Source organism: Tympanuchus pallidicinctus, unplaced genomic scaffold (assembly GCF_026119805.1).
Source record: "Tympanuchus pallidicinctus isolate F22 unplaced genomic scaffold, pur_lepc_1.0 scaffold3, whole genome shotgun sequence".
Classification (NCBI taxonomy): domain Eukaryota; kingdom Metazoa; phylum Chordata; class Aves; order Galliformes; family Phasianidae; genus Tympanuchus; species Tympanuchus pallidicinctus.
In genome coordinates, this window is record NW_026294747.1 from 99,878,831 (window position 1) to 99,899,603 (window position 20,773).

At 41.8% G+C, this 20,773-nt stretch overlaps 2 protein-coding genes across 6 annotated transcripts in view; both read right to left on the bottom strand.

The window, feature by feature from the left end:
• The window catches only part of MRPL3 (mitochondrial ribosomal protein L3), a 28,129-nt gene extending 16,210 nt beyond the window's left edge, over nucleotides 1-11,919 (bottom strand). Inside the window, exons 1-6 of the mRNA XM_052696311.1 lie at nucleotides 11,798-11,919; nucleotides 11,240-11,418; nucleotides 10,312-10,403; nucleotides 9,095-9,193; nucleotides 5,238-5,337; nucleotides 3,809-3,869 (exon numbers count right to left, since the gene is read on the bottom strand). Of these exons, the coding sequence (XP_052552271.1) occupies nucleotides 3,809-3,869; nucleotides 5,238-5,337; nucleotides 9,095-9,193; nucleotides 10,312-10,403; nucleotides 11,240-11,418; nucleotides 11,798-11,901 (635 nt within the window). The 5' untranslated portion in view covers nucleotides 11,902-11,919. The remainder of the gene's footprint in view (nucleotides 1-3,808; nucleotides 3,870-5,237; nucleotides 5,338-9,094; nucleotides 9,194-10,311; nucleotides 10,404-11,239; nucleotides 11,419-11,797) is intronic.
• A 4,598-nt stretch (nucleotides 11,920-16,517) lies between these two features.
• The window catches only part of CPNE4 (copine 4), a 239,278-nt gene continuing 235,022 nt past the window's right edge, over nucleotides 16,518-20,773 (bottom strand). For all 5 annotated transcript variants that reach the window (XM_052694172.1, XM_052694171.1, XM_052694173.1 and 2 more), the window contains one exon: nucleotides 16,518-17,154. In XM_052694172.1, coding sequence (XP_052550132.1) covers nucleotides 17,023-17,154 — 132 coding nt within the window. In that variant the 3' untranslated portion in view covers nucleotides 16,518-17,022. The remainder of the gene's footprint in view (nucleotides 17,155-20,773) is intronic.

Consider the following 20,773-nt stretch of genomic DNA (forward strand, 5'->3'; position numbering starts at 1 on the left):
TGACCCAACACTCATTTGAAAGATACCAAAATAAAGCACTGTAAGTAACGCACACTACTGAACTTAGCTGATTTAAAGAAAAATTATTTAGGTACTGTAGAGGAAGAAAACTCCACCTATTCAGTCAAATGATTTCAGACAACTATAGAGAATATTTTTGGATTCAGATGATGCTGTTAGCCTATGAAGCTCAAATAAAGCCACTAAGCACTTAAGAAGTCACCATTTGCACGTTCCAAAAATAATCACGTTCTGCTATTTCTTTGGAGTGACAAAATTTCTGATGTTTCATGAGTTTCAGAAAACGTTCACATGAAAGGCAAAGAAGTGGCAGAAAAAAAATCTAATCCAACTCATGCTCCATCCAGCACTCAGGCTACTAGTTTAAGGCCCTGTCCCACCTCCTCCCACCTCATGTTTTGGACATCTTTGTACCACACTGAGGAGCAAGCTGGTGCATGTGACTGGTCCGGTTGAAAGCCTGACCAGTGAAGAACAGGTACATCACAGAGCACTTCTCCTTCATGTACCTCATGGTGGCAGCAAGCTAGAAGAGCTGTGCAGGAGGAAACACCACCACCTCTTTGGGGAGCTATGCCAGCTCAAACACATCAAATAACACAGTCCTTAACAGAATCATTTCTGGATTGTGATATATATTTTAAAGAACATTAGGGCTAAAAATGACTAACAGGCCACAGAAATTGTGAGGTTCACTCCTGTGCCAAATACTGTGTATTTTTGATACATACCTCTGGGACAGAGGACAAGCCTACTTTAAAAACAACTATGAAATTTAAGGACTGGATTTTAAATTGCTGACGAGGACTAAGAAAAAAATTCAGCTCTACCAGGACTGACAGCTCCCCGACTGACGCTGCCTACTGTCAGAGTTTTAGAAGCTATGCATACTGTGCCAAGCAAATTAAGAGACTTCACATAAAATAAACTCTCTCTATCCCTAGCTGAGCCTTCTTGTTGCTGTGAGTGCTCTTCTTCAGAGACATAAATGAATCAAAACATTTCAAAAGATGATATTTCCAAGGAAAGTTTAAAAGCAGATATCCCCAAGTAAACAAGCAAACAAAAAACCTACCCTACATTTTGATAACCAAATCTAACCAAGATACCAACCAAGTCTTTTCTGAAACATAATACTAGCAGTTTGTTTAACATACAATAGAGAACTAAAAAACAAAACAAAACCTTATCGTGTTTGAGGATCACTTCTGATTTTCACCTTGGCACAGGAAGTGTACAAAGGGACACTGTGCTCATCTGGATCATTAACAGTCAGTAAACATTTAAACATTGTTTATACATCCCACTATATTCCCTTCTGACAGGGGTGGCACATTTTCTTTCTTTTTTTTTTTTTTTTTATTTAAATAAAACTAATAATGTTATGAAAAGCAGCATCACTATGATCATCCAATGACTTCCAGCATTGCACACTTCACTGTTTTTCTCAAATAAAAAAACATCTTGACAGTCTCACAAATGTGAAATACGTGTTTGTGTAAGAAGTATTTCTGAAAACTGTGCTAGCAGTGGTAGCAATTATTGGGTTTTTAATCTGTAACAGTTTGAACCAGGGAAATAGAAGTTGCCTCCTGCTGTGACTCAGCACAATATTCTTACATAACTTTTCAAAATGCCGATACGGCTTCTGACCTCCAAGTGCCCACCATCATCTCTACAAATGAGACCCTACAGAGTAAAGGCTAATTTCAGCCTATGGACCAAACCTTCACAGATTCCTTCCTCCTACAGAAAAGAGAAGATGTATCCTCTTCAGTGTGGTCCCGACACAAGTCTAACAACAAGCATATTCTCACTTCTATCCCAAAGTGCAGCCCTAATGCTACAGACCAATGCAGTCATCGTTCCCAAAATAAATTGTTCACTCTTCATCAAAGCATTTCTTGGATATTTTTGCGAAATCTGTGTTCCTTACATGGACAGTAACTAAGAATGATGGATACAGTATTCTGAAAAATAAAAACAAAACCCATCCAAGAATGGGACTAATAAACACTGGATGGTAATATGTGGAATAATATAATAATAAGTAAAAACCTAAAGAAAAACTGAAATGTACTCAAATAATTCAATTATTTCCCAACAATCAAGGTAATATAATGCAGAGCTCCAGAAGAGTGGTTATTAATTAAAGTAACAGTCAGAATGGCACAGAAAGAGGCTTAAAAAAATATCAGACATAGAAAGACTGGAATGATTAGGGGATCATACCAACAAAAAAATCCATGATAAAGAAAATCCTGATTTCTCCTTTCAATTTAAGAATTTTTTCTTCTCCCTTTACAACGGGCACCTGTACATTAGGATGACATGCTGCCAGTATCAGTGGTACAAACAGTTAATTTCCAAAACTGGATCACACAAATAGATGAAAATACTGTCTAACAAGAAGAGATGGAATCACTGAACACAGGCAGGAACATTGTCTGTTCTCAGGTGGCTCATAGGTTCAAATGCAGACAGTGAGATAGAAATCAGAACTCTGAGGATGCTTACCAGTATCTCCTAAGGTGGCAAGAAGCCTTCCTAAGCACTTGGAAATAACTACTACAAAAACAAAGCTCTTCTGAATTAACCGAGTGTGACATGCACTCTGCATGCATGGAATGCTCGTATTCCTGATTATGCAAGTATTTTGCTTTACAAACAAGCCGTTGCCTCCCAACTGCTGCTCTCTGAACACAGTTTAGATGCTGAATTAATAATGCACCAGGTGCAAGTTTGCATAAGCAAATCTGACATAGAAAAATGCTAATTCCAGAGAACTCCTTGATAAGGTGCCCTTATAGGTGTATTCAGTTGAGCCATATGAGAGCTGACTATTCTGCCGTGTTGAAACAGTCCATTTCCCCCAATATATGCAAAGCCCTGTGAGTAGCATTAGGCATTTCTAATATGTATGTGAGACAATTGCAATGGACGCCACTTCAAACAAAGCCAGTTTGGTGTTATCTCCATTGCACAAAAAGCTAAACATCAAATGGAAAATATTATCTTGGTGGCACTATGCAACAAAAACACTTCACTAACACATGGAGATAGCTCTCATTTCTCTTGAGCAATGGCAATCGTGTATGTAACAGATGAAGCATGACTAGTTCCTGTGGCAAGATGCCAGATACTCTTCTGACACCCTCTAGCACTTCAATCCTAATTTGGCATTCTGTGGTCTGAGAGGAAATCATTCCTCCTACGTTAAAGTAAAAAGATCATTAGCTGGTGCTGGCAGAAGAGATGAGCTGGAATATGAGAGAAAACAATCCAGTAATTTGACAGTTCTGTTGTCCAGCTAAATGTACTCACTATCTTTTTGCTTTTCTTTCTGTCAACATTATTAATCTGCTTGCATCTCTTCACCAAATCAAAATTAAGACAGCTTTGCTGAGAGTTGAGGCCTCTTGGCACTTCCTTCCTCCCATCTGCACATATCACACAGGCTGCACTGCTGACCTCCAGGCCCGTACTGAGCATGAGCAGCTCTTCCTTGGGCTGCGTCAAGCCCTTCAGCACTCATCACATTTGTGACAGATAGCACATGCACAACCATAGCCCTAAGGGTTCAGGTTTTTTCTGTTTACAAACCATGTCAAAATTCAAAAGCTTCAGAGGAGAAAGATAGTCTGCTATTTCTGACCAAGGGCAGAGTAGATTTCCATTGCAACTGTATCTCAACTTTTGCTGAGCTGTAAATTCAAGCCAAAGCAGAACAAAGAATTCAACAGGCCATCAGAAGGATAAAGCATACATGAGAACATTGGGAACGTACGTTTTTGCAGTAACATCCACAACTTGCCCCGGGCGGAAGTGAGCAGCATACAGAGGAGTACCTTCAAAGAAGAGGAGAGATCATTTTGAGCCAAGTGCCAAAACGCTCAAATCATACCAGTCATTGCCATCCACATTTGACTACAGTCACAAGAGAGTTCTGTTTTTAATCCATGTATTATTTGTGCTTCTTTATAAACCTCTGAAGTGACTGAAATAGGTGCTTGCTAATTGCAACTTAAGCCCCTTTCTCAGTTGCTCACCCCATTTCAGATGAGTAGGAAGGAGGGGTTGGGGCTGTACTTAAAAATGTTGCATTTGAGACAATGAAAAAAGCCCCAAATACAGAATTAGGTAAGACACAATAAACAAACTTGGCAAGAAAACAGAATATGCTCCCCTTGTAACAACTAGCACCTCACAAAGTGTGGAGGGGTTAGGGGATTAAAAAAAAAAAAAGGGAAAAAAAAAGCTTTGCAGTTTCTCCTCTTTGTCTGGACTTGGTGTTTCTAAACCAAAGACTGCAACAGAAGAACATCCACTTGGGAATTATCTATACACGACTTTTAGTAGGACCAGAGCTACTGTAGGTCAATGACATCACTCAGTCGATTGTAATTTCCCACTTGATCAAAGTTAAAATTTTAATTAGAGATTTGCCTTCAGCTTTTTTTTTTGTCCAAATGCAATATTCTTTTATAAGCACCATTTAAAAGACAAACACAATTGTAAACAAACCTCGTTTACCTACAAATGAATTTTAATCTGAAGACCCACAGAGCTACAGTTCTAGCAGAGCTTCCACTGTGTTGTAGTCAATTAAAGAAATGAAATTTTAATCATGTCATATCCACAACTAACATCACGTGATTTTCAAATCTGTATTAATGATGTAAACCTTCCCTATTGCTCAAGAACAAAAATCCTCACATCAAATAATGTTATTTTATGACCCATATAGACTTGGGCTAACATGCCTGATGTCATCACATGACCCATACAAGCCTGGGCTAACAGGTCTGTCAGCAGCAAGCAACTGATGTGAGATGAGGCACGTGAAGGATGTTACACATTAAAAATACACTCTCTTATTGACTTCAGTAAAAATCAGTGTATTGAAAACCTGAAATTCTGTTATATATCAAGCACTTGCTTCCATTAATTACTCTAGACTTCCTCTTCATGCCAGACTTGATTTTTATCAGTTACCACACTGCATCAAATAGCCCTTGCTAAAAAACATCCTTGGAAGCAAATAAAGATACAAAACAAGTCTGTTTGTGCCCAGTCCAGAGAAATAAGAGTTCTGCAATAGTTGGCAAAATTCCTCAGAAAACAAAAACGTAACACACTTTTTGACTTAGATTAGATCTACAAGAAATGGCAGACAATAAATGACTGCATCTAAGTCAGCTGATCAAAAAGATTACCTGGTTTAATTATGGCATCATCTGTCACATTAAACGATGTAACTTTCTGCTTCCTTGGTACTCCAGCTTCTCTAAAAATTTCCATTTCAGCCTCTGATTTCTGTAACAAACAGCAGCCATTAAAAAAAAAAATAAATAAAAAAAATCTTAAAATACTCAGAGCACAGAAAGTGATTAGAGATGGTCAACACCACTCAGGCAGACATCATACTCCATTTTTATCTTGAGAGTAATATTTTAACCCTCTATAAAATACATTTATAATTCCTGTGGCTGCACTTCATTTTTTGAGTAGTTAGCTCAGAGCTGCATTGCATGAACAAGAGGTAAATGAAGATTTCTAAGATCATGGGGAGGAAACCAATCATTTACAACACATGTTAAATGTATCAGTGCTTTTTCACAACTTCAACTCCTTTCAAAATGTTCTGGAAATTTAAATAATAATTTAAATTGTAAATAATAATTTAAATTTGCTCCATCCCTGGAGCACTCAAGGCCAGGTTGCACGGGGCTTTGGGCAGCCTGGTCCAGTAGATGGCAGCCCTGCCCATGGCAGGGGGTTGGAACTGGGTGAGCTTTAAGGTCCTTTCCAACCCAAACCATTCTGTGATTTTTATAATTCTATGAAAACCATTTGCTCCTTTTCAGTGCTGCTAATCATTCAGTTCCACGTCACCACAAATTACATTTATTCCACTTAACAAATAAAATCAGACCAACAGAGTCAGGCATTGCAAGAACTTCCAGAAACGCTTAACCGAGGTTGCAGGAAAAAGTGATGCAGTTGATTTGGCTTCAAATGAATTCCAGAAAGCAACTGAAGCATCTGACAGTGCTGCCACACTTGGGCAGTCACAGCACTTACTTTCTCTTCTCAAGACCTTGGTGCAATTATCTCTCAAGCAAAAAAACTTTGTTTTTTCAGACTAAACTTTAGAACTGATTTTGTTTACTTTTAAAATCTGCACACTGTGTTTCCTTTTGGTTTTAAAAAGTTGTGAGGTGTTACGAGAAGAGAATGAAAAATGAAGGAGCAAGAGGATGGAGCAGCTCTGACTCAACCACAAGCCCCAACCTCTACCTTTATGAATCTGTCCTCACCTGAGGCGGAAACATGGTTACAGCTTTTGAAGGCTGATGTTTCTTTTAATTATTTTTAAGTGATTTCTAAACTGGATTTCACAGTACAAAATGCTTCAGATAATACTACCTTTTTAAAAAAGGCTATCAATTAAATCCAAAAATCTCCCAAAAGACCATGAACATTTAAAGCATTAATGGACGACAACTGTACTGAAGTGCAGTACCACACTGGAAGATAAAAACACAAAGCAAATCCCTCCTCTACTAGATGTCTGCGTGTCAGCCCTTCTTTTCCACCACTGTGTGCAACGGCCTACCCAGAGAGCATTGAGGGGAGCCACATGCTCAGCACAGGGCCTGCAAGGAGCTACTGCAGCTGAACAAAAGTAACTGAAAATCAAAGGGAGAAAATGGCTTTCTCATCACAACCCAAATCCAGCCTTTACGTTTTCTATTCTACCTTAGCACGGTGTCTCCGAGCAGTCATGCCACCTCGGCCTTTACAAACCCCCTGAAAGGCAACACTGGCAAGAAGAGAAGACTGCGTGAATTCTCAAATGTTCTTCCTTGAAAAAGACCAACAATGTCTTCTAATGTTAGAGGAAAAAAATGAACCTGCCCTCACTTCATGGAAGCATATAAAAATATTTTGGAAGAAGTGTTACTATACTGAGATCGGAGAGCTGGGCAGGGAGGAAACTGATGAGGTTTAAGAAGAGTAAGTATAAAGTCCTGCACCTGGGGAGGAATAAGTGCATGCATCAGTGCAAGTTAGGGGCTGACCTCTGAGATGAGCTCTGTGGAGAAGGACCTGGACGTCCTGATGGTCAGCAAGTTGGCCAAGAGCCAGCAGTGTGCCCTGGTGGCCAAGAAGGCCAGTGATATCCCAGGGTGCATTAAAAAGAGTGTGGCCAGCAGGCCGAGGGAGGTGATCCTCCCCCTCCAATCTGCCCTGGTGAGGCTGAATTCAGAGTCCAGTTCTGGGCTCCTCAGTTCAAAAAGGACTCTTAGAAGGAATCCAACAGAGAGCCACAGAAATAACAAAGGGTCTGGAGCATCTCCCCTATGAGGAAAAGCTGTAACGGGCCAGACCAGCCAGAATTTCTTTTTAGCTTGATGCAAAACACAAACACTTCTTATTTTTTTTAAGGAATTTGACACTCAGAAGAAATACATGAAAGTCTCTTTGTCAGTGAAATTACTGAGGGAATCACTGGGTTGAATTCATGAAAATAGAAAAAAAAGTCAGCAGCTGTGAGGAACCCAAGGAAGACAGATGTTTCTGTGAGGAATTTACAGAAACAACACAGAATCATTCCACTTTCTTTTAATTCTTGCATTCAAACACTTCAGAAAGGAAAAGAACAACACGCTGCAAGATAAACATAGGAGAACAATGACTCAAATCTCAGTTAAACCAGAAAAATAGATCCCCTGTGGGTTCCTGAGCAGTATAACTGGTCAGAAAACACAGGTCAAATTCTCTTAGAATCTCTGCAGTCCATACAAGGATGACAACGGTGATGGTAATTACACAGAGCTCAGATCTAGGCCAGGTCCTCAACACAGATTTATCTGTTCAAGGATACTCAGTCAATATCTTCATTAAAATTATAGAACCATAGAATGACCTGGGTTGAAAAGGACCACAATTGTTCATCTAGCTTCAATCCTCCTGCTAGGTGCAGGGTCGCCAACCACCAGACCAGGCTGGCCAGAGCCACATCCAGCCTGGATAAGCTTAACCAAGTCAATAGGAAAAAATAATCCCCAAGAGAATCATTTAAGTAATGCAAAACACTGGAAAAGCTTGAATTGGCTTTTTATGTCACTCTATGTGTTTCTCTGCTCCTTTTTGTCCCTTGCATATTTTGACTCTAAAAATGCTAAATCACAGCCAACATCACCTTCACAAAGAGATCAGTTGTATGGAGTCTAACGTGCAGAATACAAACTGAAAGCTGTTTGACTCTCACCATTATCAAATGTCTTAAACCAAGGTTATAGGAAACAAAAAGCACTGCTGCAATTTCTCCAGGAAAAATGTCACAGCTGGAAAGTGGAAATGGACCAAAGCAACATACAAAAAGTAGAAGCAATGATGATAAAATACAGCATGAACCCACTGAATGCTTAAGGAAGAAAAAAGCCAAGAGATTAGCAAACGAAAAAAAAAAAAAAAGCCGGAATCTCAAAGGGAGACAGTCTGCTTAGTAATCACAAGCTCTATTTTCTTTCCTGCCTAAATCAAATAAATGAGTCTTGGGACACTGCGAGATGTGAAAAGTGATACTTGGTAGAAATAATGGATCACAGAAAAAAAGACCCTTTGAGGGAAAGCTCCGTTCCTGCCTTGATCTATAATTCAATTTTCCTCATCAGCAGTGATGACAGCTCTGGAAGGCAGCCAGAAGCACTGACGGAGGCTGGGAACTCCGCATCAGGTGTGCGGGGCTTCCAAACAAGTGTGTGGTATCACTGCTGTTCATTAAGCCATTTTCCTGAAAACTCATCTCACACTTCTTCATCAGTAAAACTAGCTGCCAAATACCAATCTCAACACACCTGTGCAGCATTACCACTAAAAACCTCTTAACCAAGAACTGAGATTAGCAGTAGGGAAATAAGCAAGCACGAGCATGACAAAGATCAGATTCCAAACACATCAAGTAGGACAATTCATCTTTTAGAAAAATTCTGTTTGTGTTATTGTTGCACTGTCATCACAAGAGAAACAACTCCAAGAAAAATACCCAAAGCAGTTCACTTACAGAAAAAGGAGATGCGTTTTTCCCTCCAACAAGTAGCCTTGCTCTTTTTCCACCTGACTCTTCCTTTGAAATGTACTTCAAAACATGGCAGTCTTGCACCTTAACAAAAGGGAAATAGTGATTACTTAAGCATAAGCAGATGTTCATGCTTTTGTACTTGAGTAAGAGATTATGATGGCATGTCAAAGTACTTCTCTTCTTCATTCATATTTGTGTAACAGGAGATAGAGTGTACAGACAAGGCCGTCTGCTGCCCTTTTACCATAAACATTCTTTTCCTAATTAATTAAAGGCTTAACTTAGAGAAGATACTTGTAAAATGATACCTACATTTTTGTGAATGCTCTTTGAACTCCTATTGCCTTCTTCTGTGAGCAAGATGTGTATAATCTAAAGGGGGACTATGAGAAAGAACTGGACAGGCTCTTTCTGTGACAGGAAAAGGGGAAATGGTTTCAAACTAAAAGAAGGGAGGCTTAGATTGGATATAAGGAAGACGTCTTTTACAGTGAGGGTGGTGAGGCACTGGCACAGGTTGCCCAGAATGGTGGTGGATGCCCCATCCCTGGAGACATTCAAGGTCAGGCTGGATGGGGCTCTGAGCAGCAGATGTAGCTGTGGGTGTCCCTCTTCATCGCAGGGCAGTTGGACTGGATGGCCTTTAAGGGTCCCTTCCAATTCAAACGATTCTATGGAAATCTCTACAGGAAGCAGCTGCAAAGCATGCAGTAAGAGCCTGTGTTTTGGCCTTTTGGTCCTTCATCCTATTACCCTGGTGGTGTTCACAGCCCCCATTTGTCACTGGATAGCAGCAGGTATGCAAAATAGTTTCATCTCAGCAATGTCTGCCAGAAAATACCAAGAAGCAGCTTCATGGCTACAAAGATTCAGCAACCAACGTAGAACTAATCTGAAAGTGCATAAAGGTGGCAAAAAAAAAGCAAAGCAGGAAGGGTAATCCAACTTCGCATTGTTCTCCCACCTCCCCTCTGCTTGGCCCAATTTTGCAGCACCTGAACACTTGAGGCAGAAGGCAGACCCCTTCTACTCATACAAAGTCTAGCATATAGAGAATAGCCACAGTGTGCTATGCAAAGCCACACTGTTCTTTTTTTTAAAGGAATTTCTTTCTCTGCAAAATGATACACTTCACTTTTGAGACTTCTGGTTAATCTGAATACAGTAAAGGGGATGAAATTCAGCATGACTTGTTTCACCTTAAGCAGTGTGACAGCGTGCTTCTTTCCTGACTTGGTCCATATTGGCATCATTCCCAGTTTCACCGCAACAACACCAACTCTGACAGAATCTGCAGATCAGAAGAGAGCACAGATGCAACTCCATGCCTAACATTTGAAAGAAGTCATCTCAGAACCAACAGTACTGTCAGTGAGGTCTCAGGCATGTTCTTCTGTGAAATTACAACACCTGTGCACAATCCTAGCACCAAGCCAACTATTAAAAAGTCTTCTCCAGTTCATCCCACCCCTCTCTTTGCATGTTTCTGACACTGTAACTGTATGGCAAAGGCACCCTGTCAAATGTGTGCTTTCCCACTGTCCTCCGCTTGAAAAACAGAACATGTCAGATGGAGAATAAATGCCTGAAAAATCAAATACATTTCCTTGTAAGTAAATGCAATGCATCAGTTCTCTAAAAACCATTTAAAATATCACAAGGTGTTAACACCCTCGTGGGAAGCTTTCAGTTCAAATCAGCACCTGGTAGGTTCCAGTGCCACTCAACATTCAGATAATAAGCTAAGAACTCATCTAAAAAGAATCCCCAGAATGTAAAACATGCACAGTTCAAAGCGTTCTTGTAAATACTGCTGCAATGAGAACTGTAATATAATACATCCCACCTCTCTGCAGTGATTCTAGTGTCTCACTGGCTAGAGCACAACATGAAGTTCTCAACCCTTCAGAAAGGCCACATCATTTGACATCAGACAACAGCCTAACACAGTCTGCGAAGCCGTGAGAAGACCCATGTGGATGACAACAGAATTTGGAACAAAGTGCTTTTTTTGCCTTACAGAGAGCAAAGACAGGTCACAGACAAAAAGGCTGCAGAACTTCGGTATTACTGAATGCAACAAGGATAATTTCACTTCCATTTTGGTGTTTCAGAAGGTTTTCTCACCTGGTTTCCACTCATTCAGTGGCCACGGCTCGTCCTTCAGTGGGCACAGCTTGCTGGCTGTCTGCGCTCTGTACTCCTCCGCTGCCACCTTCCTGAGGAACTGCTCGTTCTCTTCAGACAGATGCTCGTGCCACCATGTTGCATCGTGCACAGGCCTGGCTGCAAAGCCCAGCTGCCAGCTTTCCAGGAGGGGGAAACAGTTTGGGTGTCTGATCAGCTCAATGACCCAAGACATGTACGTCTGTGGTGCGCTACATACAAGGCTGTACAGCTGCACAATACAGCATGCAGTAACAAAGGCATTATGCCAGCAAGCTACTCAACCACAGTCACTCAAACAGCTGACCCTTAGAATCACAGAGTCGTTAAGGCCAGAAAAAAACACCTAAGATCATCCAGTCCAGCGGCCATCCCGCCCCCACCATGCCCACTGCCCACGTCCCTCAGTGCCACACCCACACGGTTCTTCAACACCTCCAGGGCCGAAGCGGCAGCGCTGGGGATGATGTGCGCAACGCAGCCCTCCCCCCCGGGACCCGGCAGCCTATTCCTCGCTACCTATGGCCGGACGCCGCCGTCACCGCCCGCAGCGGCCTCCCCGGCGCCGCCGCCACCGTCCACAGCCGCGCACCGAGCCGGGCCAGCAGCCCCAAGCCCGCCATGCCGCCACCGCCGGCGGAAGCGCAGCACCGCCCGGTCCGACGCGGAACTGTTCCGTGCGGCGCGGGAAGAACGTTCCGCCGGGAGGAGCGGGGCGATCCGTGCGGCGCCGCGGGGTGTGGCGGAGCCGGTGTGAGGCTGCGAGTAGCGGGAAGGCGCAGTAAAGCAGTGCGGGCGGCCGAAGTCACCCTCTGCTTCTGCGTTTCGTTTTCTTCCGTTTTGTTTGCCGCTCTGTGGGACGGGTGTGTGTGTCGGTGCCTGAACGTTCACAAAGCTGCCCCCAGCTTCCACACGTGTGCCTCGGCCTCACGTTCACCTCCCGCGCTTCTGTGAGGTAACGTGTCCCGGGAGCCCTGCCCTCACAGGACTGCTGTGCATGGGGAAGCACGGATCCCAACTTGGTACTTCCCAACTTCTGAACACCGTGCGGCAAGCAGTGCGATGCCACTTATCCCCATTTCACAGATGCGGAGCCAAGGGACCCAGCAGGATGAAGTGATGTGTCCGTCATGGAGCCTGCCTACAGCCAGAGAAGAGGGCTGTCTGGGCACCAGCCAGCGTTGCTACTGCAGCTTGGTGCTTCGGTGAGGGGCTGCAGCAGTCAGATTGCAAACTGTATACCCAGGAATCCATGGGACAAGAACTGCCTGTTTCACAGCAGTGAAACATATTTGCACGGCTGTATTAATGGTTAGCAGTTTTTTGGAGAAGGAAGGGAAAGAAACAAGGCCTATTGCAAAATAACTGCCTGCTGCCTTGAGTAGTCCATAAAAATGCATGGTCGGGGATTAACATGACCAAGTGCTGGGGCCTGAACTGTGGGATGAGGGAGTTGGGATTGTTCAGTCTGGAGAAGGGGAGGCTCTGGGGAGACCTGATTGCTCTCTACAGCTGCCTGAAAGGAGGCTGTGGTGAGGTGGGGATCGGCTTCTTCTCCCAGGTACCAGTGATAGGATGAAAGGCAATGGCTCAAGTTGCATCAGGGGATGTTCAGGTTAGGTATTAGGAAGAAATTCTTCTGAGAGAGAGCAAAACAGGCTGCCCAGGGAGGTGGTGCAGTCACCGTCCTTGGTAGTGCTCAAGAACCGTGTGGATGTGGCACTGAGGGACGTGGTCAGTGGGCATGGTGAGGGTAGACTGGCTGTTGGACTAGGTGATCTTATACATCTTTTCCAGCCTTCATGATTCAGTGATTCTATGAATGAAAGCAATACTTTTGAACCTGAAATCTTCACAAGGGAGACGGCAGCTAGCTTTCACTTGTATGTTTTGGGGATCTTGCAGGGTGACTGCAAGTCTTACAATGTCAGGTGAGAAAGTTCACTCTGAACAACCAGTCAGGTTCCTTCCAGTGTAAACTATGTCCTGCTTGTGTGGCTGGGGAGCCGTGCTGAAGGAGGCAGCTCTGTTTTGTCTTGTCAGCAAACATCTTACTGCAATATCGTAGTAAGGCTCAGTGAGCTGGATACCCTTCCATCCCAGTACCCCATGTACATATACCCAGGGGATGCAGGTGAGTGATGGAGATCTGCAGAGCTATCAGGTACATCTGCTAGGAGTCAGGGGCCTTCCACCTGAGCACTTGTTGCCATATCACCTCTGTGACCTAAAGCAAGCCTTAGGTAGGACCAGTGATCTCCCATGCACTCAGAATGACTCAAAGTGATGAAACTTGGAACCTCTCAGCTGTCATCAGCTGTGTGCCTTTATATTTGCAAATTAAAATAGAATATGTTTTAAAGAGGCACAATTATTGTCATTTCATTTTCTTACATGCCTGTGGACTCTTTCATCACATGCTGTATAACACAATATTGCTGATTACAGTGAGGGTTTTACAGATAGATTTTTACCTTACATAAGTAAGCAATTAGCAGTGTATTAGCAATTTTTTCATTAGTAGATTTAGTTTACCCTACATAACTAAAAATATAACTCATCTTCATTTCTAGCTCAAGAATTAGAGAAATTAACATATTTCTGGGCTAATAGGGATGATGAATACCATGAATATTCTGGGACTTCTGGGTATTGGATTGGATTGAAGAGGCAATAGGAATGGATGCAGAATTACAGTAGGCAGTGAAGACTATCAATTACCTCGAAGGGGCAAGATATAATTTATAATAAAGTAGTTTTCAGAATTTAAAATGATCCATAAAACCAGTAGAAATTTAATATCTACAAGAGAAATGACAGCAGCTTAGCCTAAGGGCAGAAGGGCCTTGCTAAACCCTAAGTATCGTTTCACTGATATATTCATATATTTAATGATACTACTCTGCACAAAGCCAATACCATCATATTGCACTGTATCAGCTGGGACACTGAAAATTCTTTCATTTCTTCATTTCTTTTCTTTCAATCTCCAAATCCCTGGAGATTCTGAAGGTCTGGTTGGATGGGGCCCTGGGCAGCCTGACCAGTGGGTGGCAGCCCTGCCCACAGCAGGGGGCTGGATCTGAGTGAGCTTTAAGGTCCCTTCCAACCCAAACCATTCTGTGATTCCATCATGATTATGCACGCTTATTTGCTGGAATTCGAGTAGATTGAGGGAGATTTCCAACTGAGCTTTCAATATCATGGAGGTGTTCTTTCAAATACCTTGGGGGCTGGTGCACAACTGCAGATCTGTCCCCACTGGTGATGTTTTGGTTTTAAGTAGACAACATTCTGATCTGGATCATGTGAAGTAAACAGAAAGATGTGTAGCAGCTATGATTGTCTTCAGACACTTAGGTAGACCAAGTACATACATGAAGATGACTGGTGAGTTATGCCTTGTGAGTTACATAGCTCAGCATACAGTAACCACCTGAACCACGTGTGATGCTGCATTATAGATGCTCCTTTTAACACCTTTGCTAAGGACAAGCTGTAAATCCTCGATTCCATGCAACTGTGAACACTCCATAAATCATTTAGTGAGGGATCATATGTGCCAGAACTGTTTATCTTATTTCTGTATTTTCTTGCTGGAAACTTGTTTTCCTTTCCTTCAGTGTGGCAAACAATAAAGAAAAAGGCTGGCCCCTCTTCAGCTGCCCTTTGCATCTCTGAGTCCGTGGCCAGGTAAAGTAATATTTTTTATGTTACAAGAGCACCATCATGGCTCTGAGGATCTCAAAACACATTTCAAATACAAAAATCCCCCAGTACCATTATGAGATGTTTGTGAATTCACAGCAGTGATCTTCATTTTGCAGACGAGGAATCTGAGGCACAGAAAAATTAAACAGTGTTCCCAAGATTACAAAATAGTATCATAGAGGAGCAAAGAACATTGATCCATTGATTTTTCAGCCGTGTGCTTTAACAGTGGAGAAATACTCCTTCTGAGAAGTGGGAAGGAAAAGAGGGGGAAATAGGAATATGAAGCTACAGGTGTCTTAGATAACTTGGTGGAGCAGCTCTGATTTGAGATCTATCAGTTGGGTCATCTTCACACAGTTTATACATTTTACCACGTAAAACTGGCTGCTGTTCAATACCTGATCACTTGAAGAAATCTTCACTAGAAAGTGTGAGAGATTGCTCTGTGGAATGGAGCAGAACTGAATGTGCTGGGAAGACAGCCCCATGTCTTGGCTATCCTGCGGCCTTCATTTTATGGTACAAAATGAATCAAAGCTGATCTCATGGAAGTTTACTTCTAAATGAGAGCAAAGGAATTACAGTTCTATATTACCTGCAAACTGAAAAATATGTGTGTCTAAAACCAAAGAAGCCTGCTTACAGGTGAGATTTCCCAGAATATTCAACACTGGCCCCAGATGGCTTCTTCTGGGACTCACAACACAAATGTATTCACTTCAGTGGAGTACTGCTCATCCAACGCTATGCCCTAGGACAGTCCCACACAAAGTTATTTTAGGTCAAACATCATCCTTAACTTTGAGCAAGTTACGTATTTATTGTCTTCTAGCAAATGAAGAAGCCAAAATTCAAGCACTAAGAATAACACTGATCTAATTTCTTCATTGGTGAATATGTTTTAATATTCCAATAGAAAAAATCAATCCACTGCTAATGTGTTCTTGTTTGTTCTCATGTATTTTTTTGATATGAAATCAGTTCTTCTATTGTACACAACAGCCGTGTGTGACAAGTATCAATTTTCAGTTGCCACAAAATCGGGCCATGCAAAATTTCTTTTAGAAAATGTGTCACACGAAGTTGGATACTGGGTGCAAGATTAAAAACAAAGCAAAACAAAACAAAAATGAAACAAAACAAGAATTCCCAAACATCATAGGTTCTAAATCTGGGTAGCCAAAACCAACGCATTGGAAAGCCAGCCAGATCGTTTGGATTACGTGGGCATATTTTTTTCATGCAGTCCTGATGCATGATGCCCTCCAAGCCAGATGTGTTCACAGCTATGGTCTGAACGCTCTGTGTGAATGTGTCAGGCTTTTAAAAATTGCTGCTCAGGCCACAGACTGAGTGGGAATGTTTGGGTACCCATATTACAGCCTGGTAATGGTAGAAGTGCCCATGCTCAGGACTAGATATCTCTTGAAATAATTGATTACCCCTTTGTTGGAATACAGAAGTTGAAAGCAGGCAGCGAGAGAAATAAAGACGTTGTGGCAGAGAGAGAAATAAAGACAACAACTGCAAAACTGTGTTGTTTTTATTTTAAACATGCAAAATACAGTTCATGCATCTGCCATTTTGAAAAATCTCTCAGTTCATAGCAGATTAAACCAAATACATTTTGGCTATCGACTCTCAATAAATATTTCAAAATGCTTTATAGTGTAAAGATAAGAAATTTAGCAAAATTTCAACAAACCTGTATAAAAAACAGATACAGATAACTTTTTATTTCAAGGAGACATGCTGTAATGGAAAGAGTTCACTCTTTTTTTCTGGACTTTTTTTCCTCATAAAAAGGTTTCAACAATAACACAGATTTAAGCCTTTGGGCTACACATGCAAAAAAAAAAAAGAACCCGAACAAACCAAAAAAAGAAGGTTATTTTAGTTAAAAATCACCAAAACGTGCTATTCTTTTTGTTTGTTTCATTTTTAAGTACAGTAGTTGTAGACAGTAGCATTTCTTTTTTTTTAATTTTTTTTTTTTTTTAATTTGATTTTGTAAAAGAGTGCAGGCAGGTTCATGGAGCTAGTGTCCTGGAAGACTCGTACTCTGAGACACATTTTGGTTTTATCCCTTTGCCATTGTAATAGTCCACGACTTGGTTTGGAACTTCAGCCAAAACGCTTTTTGCTAGAGCAGCTGGGGAGGCCTGCAGGAAATGGTAGAAAACACAAATGTTAACCTGTCTCTGTGCTATAAGGGCCACGGGTTTAGAGGCTTTGGAGCCACAAGATCAAGGCAAGACTTATGGTACAGAGTGGCACTATGAAATTCATTTTGTAGGTCAGCCTGGGCATGTACACAAGGCCACTTAGAAGTATGCTAAAGACAAGAGTGATCTATATATTTTCAGATCCATTTGGACTCTTCTAAGCTCAAGGCTGAGGCAACTGTTGTCCTGAACTTCACTGTGCTCAGAGAGCACCATATCATGATGAAATGCTCTGCAAAGACTACATTCACCAGTACTCACTGAGGGACCCTGCAGAACTGCATGCTGAACGTGGGTGGACATCCATGTAATGGGAGACCTTCATCACTACTCTGATCTTCAGCTGCTGGTGTTGTGTTTTAAGGGCTGGGGAAGTTTTTAATTCAAGTATATATATATATATATATATTTTTCCACTGGAACTAAATCATTGTCTGAAAATGTTGAATTCCCAGGTTTTGTGGAGGCTTTAAAGCTCTTCCTGCAACATTCAAGTGATGGGCATCACCCAGAAACAGGTCCTGTAAGAAGTGACATCCCTGAGATGCAGAGGCAGCCGCTGGCTTTTGCCCTCTAGTGGCAACGGCAATTGCTGCTTTGCACCATGACAGTGCTCCTATGGGGCCTGTGGATGTTTCGTGGGCAACCATTAACCTGCACGTGCTACAGAGATTTTCTTCAGACCCTGTATCCATCACTGATAGAACTGGTGTCCTGTAGCCCAATGCAAACCAAAGGTACCCTCCTGCCCCGTGTTTTGGATTTGCTGTTTCTACGTATTCGGATCAAAGCTGACTCCAAATCCTGTGACTCAGCCTACCCGACTCTGCTCCCTATGAGCCTTCCTCAAAAATGCAGAAGAAAATGCAAATGCTTGAAGTTCAGTCTGAGAGGTTTAATCTGCTGTACTTATCTCCAGGTACAACACACTGCAGCACAGTTGATTCAGGGGCACTCCTCAGCAGGTGGCTGGATCACATTTCTTTTTCTGCACGCCAAGCACTACTTCCCAAAGTAATGAACACGTCCCTTCTCCCTGTCTGTAATGCTTTCAGCTAGTATTCAAACCTGGCTTTTCACAAAGCAGTTGTACTCACTGACTTATTGCCCTGCTCTCTTTCATGAGGTAGGATTCTTATTTTTTCAGTCTTATGTTTAGGCTTACACAGGATGTACACAGTAAATTATCCTCAGGCATGCTAATCCAGGGGTGTAGAAAACCCATGGGCATTAGAAATTCTACTATCAAATATTACAGTATAATAGTGCTAGAAAAAGTATAAATAAAACTATTTCTGTCTTTTGTATTTTGGTATTTTGAGTCACTTATGTAATTAGTAACGAATAAAATGAACCAGTATTTCCACAATGAGACATTTTTGCCAAAATATCTGAGCGGGTGAAAGTCTGGAACAATTCTGCAGAAACAAAGTGGCAAAGCAGAACCCACACCTTGTGTGACAGCACAGCAGCTGCTCCCACATGTTACAAGGCAACAGGACTCCTTTATTTTACATAGTCTTTCACAGTTGCCCCGTTCTTGTCTACATCTGTTCTCACTGAAATCAGCAGAAAATGCTCCTTGGAGTCAGGCAAATGACTCTATGTTACTACTGAGAGTTACTGTTTTTTAAATCTCCCTCCCAGTGCGGTAAGCTGCATGTACCTTAACTTGCCTCTGTGCTATTTTACTAGAAATACAACTGTACACAAAGGGTAAAACAGGGAGTGGGGGAAGCTGGGCCAGCACTGCAGGCACAGCTCCCCGCTGCTCTGTGCCTAAAGATGCTGAGCAGGGACATTTGCCACCAGCTTCTGTAGATCACACACACAGTCTGCATGTCTAAACATGGGACCAGCACTCATCTCTGTATCATCTTCCTGATGCTACTTGTCCCTGTAGTGCTTGTACCTCTCAGTGTGCATGAGAAGTGAGGAGCCTTCTGCTGAGGTTTAAGCTATTATGCCTGCTGTGCCCACGGGCCAACAGGCTACCAGTGCCTCACACATGTTGTCTGCATTGCTGCCTCACCATGGTGGTGATGCCCGTTGGTCCTGGGGCTCTTTTTACTAGGGAGCATCCCCAAACATGGTGAAGGGTGATTTCTTGCCAGTTCAGGCCACCTGTACATAAAGCACTGTTGTGTGGTGAAGCACTCTCACTTCAGGATGGTGCAAAGCAGCACTTGTGTAATTAAGAAACACCCAACTGCTTCCAAGCTAAAAACCAGTCCAGTTCAGCAGCACTGTTTAAGTTGCCTTCACTGGGCTCTTAACACAGATGGTACACAAATGTTTTGCTGTAACATTTTGTTACACCACTGTTTAAATGCTATGCCTGAAGAGCAACCTAGCAAGAAACACCTCCAGATGAATAGTTCTCATCTGATGGCTAACACAACCATTGGATCACTCAGCAGCAAGAGAATAATCCCCTCTGATGATAATTGGTGTATATTACAAATGACTGCTGATTCCATTCTACAGCTTTACCATGCATAATCTTTAATTACAGTGCATAGTGCAAAACATTACTCTTTGGAGTGGTGAAGAACTATGCTTTCCCTACTTGTTTGTGGTAGGTGTTATTAAGTTGCAGTTATTAGGCTTTGTAATTAAACACAATGCTAAGTGCAATACCATCTATTTGCTGCATCCAAGTCGTGCACAGAAAATACATCATGCCTTTTAAACTCAGAAAAGTCAGCTCATGTAGTATCACTGCGAATGGACTGAGGCGGAGCTGCAACTAGAGATTTGCTAGGAATCAATACATTTATGATTAATGCTTTACTGAAGTATTCTTGATACAGGACATCATGTAGGAGAAGATTAAACCCCAATAATAAAACTTTATATCTCTGGTCTTGAGCCAGTAAAACACCGAATGGGGCTATGAAGTTTATGATATGTGAATAACTGTAACTAACTGACTTAAATGTATGTGCGAGTGCTGCCAAGGATCAGACCCTTCCCTTAAGTCAGAATCCCTCTCATTTGATAAGTTTATCTGTAGGTTATTTTTAGAATTCCCTTCTCCCTCATTTCCATTTTCTCATAGAGGCAGTTTTTGGGAATGTTGTTTTTCATCTCCTTCAATAGATATGAGATTCTGAGTTGCAGGCTGACCTGAGAATTGAAGCAATGAAAAAAATATTGTTTAGTCTGACTCAAACTGAGTTTGGGTTTACTGTTCTATCACAACAAAAATAATTGCTCACAAATAACATCCCATAACATCCCTCCTTCCGTCAGCTGTACAGGCAATATGGATTCAGGCATAAATAAATGACTTAGTGGAAAAATCTACAAACCTTATAAAACTTGATATGTAGTCTTTCTAATGAAATCGTTCACCTTTCTCTTTTCCCTACTTAAGAGTTGAACATACGAAGTAGCAGAACTAAACACAAGGTTAAAAAAAAAAAAAGACAAAACCTGACAAACGAGATGAGATTTTTAATCAAACACATCTTTTCCCTAAAGCTGTAAAATGTAATATGCTGATTCACAGTAATTCTTGTATGTGATCAGAAGTGATCTGACAAACTCCATT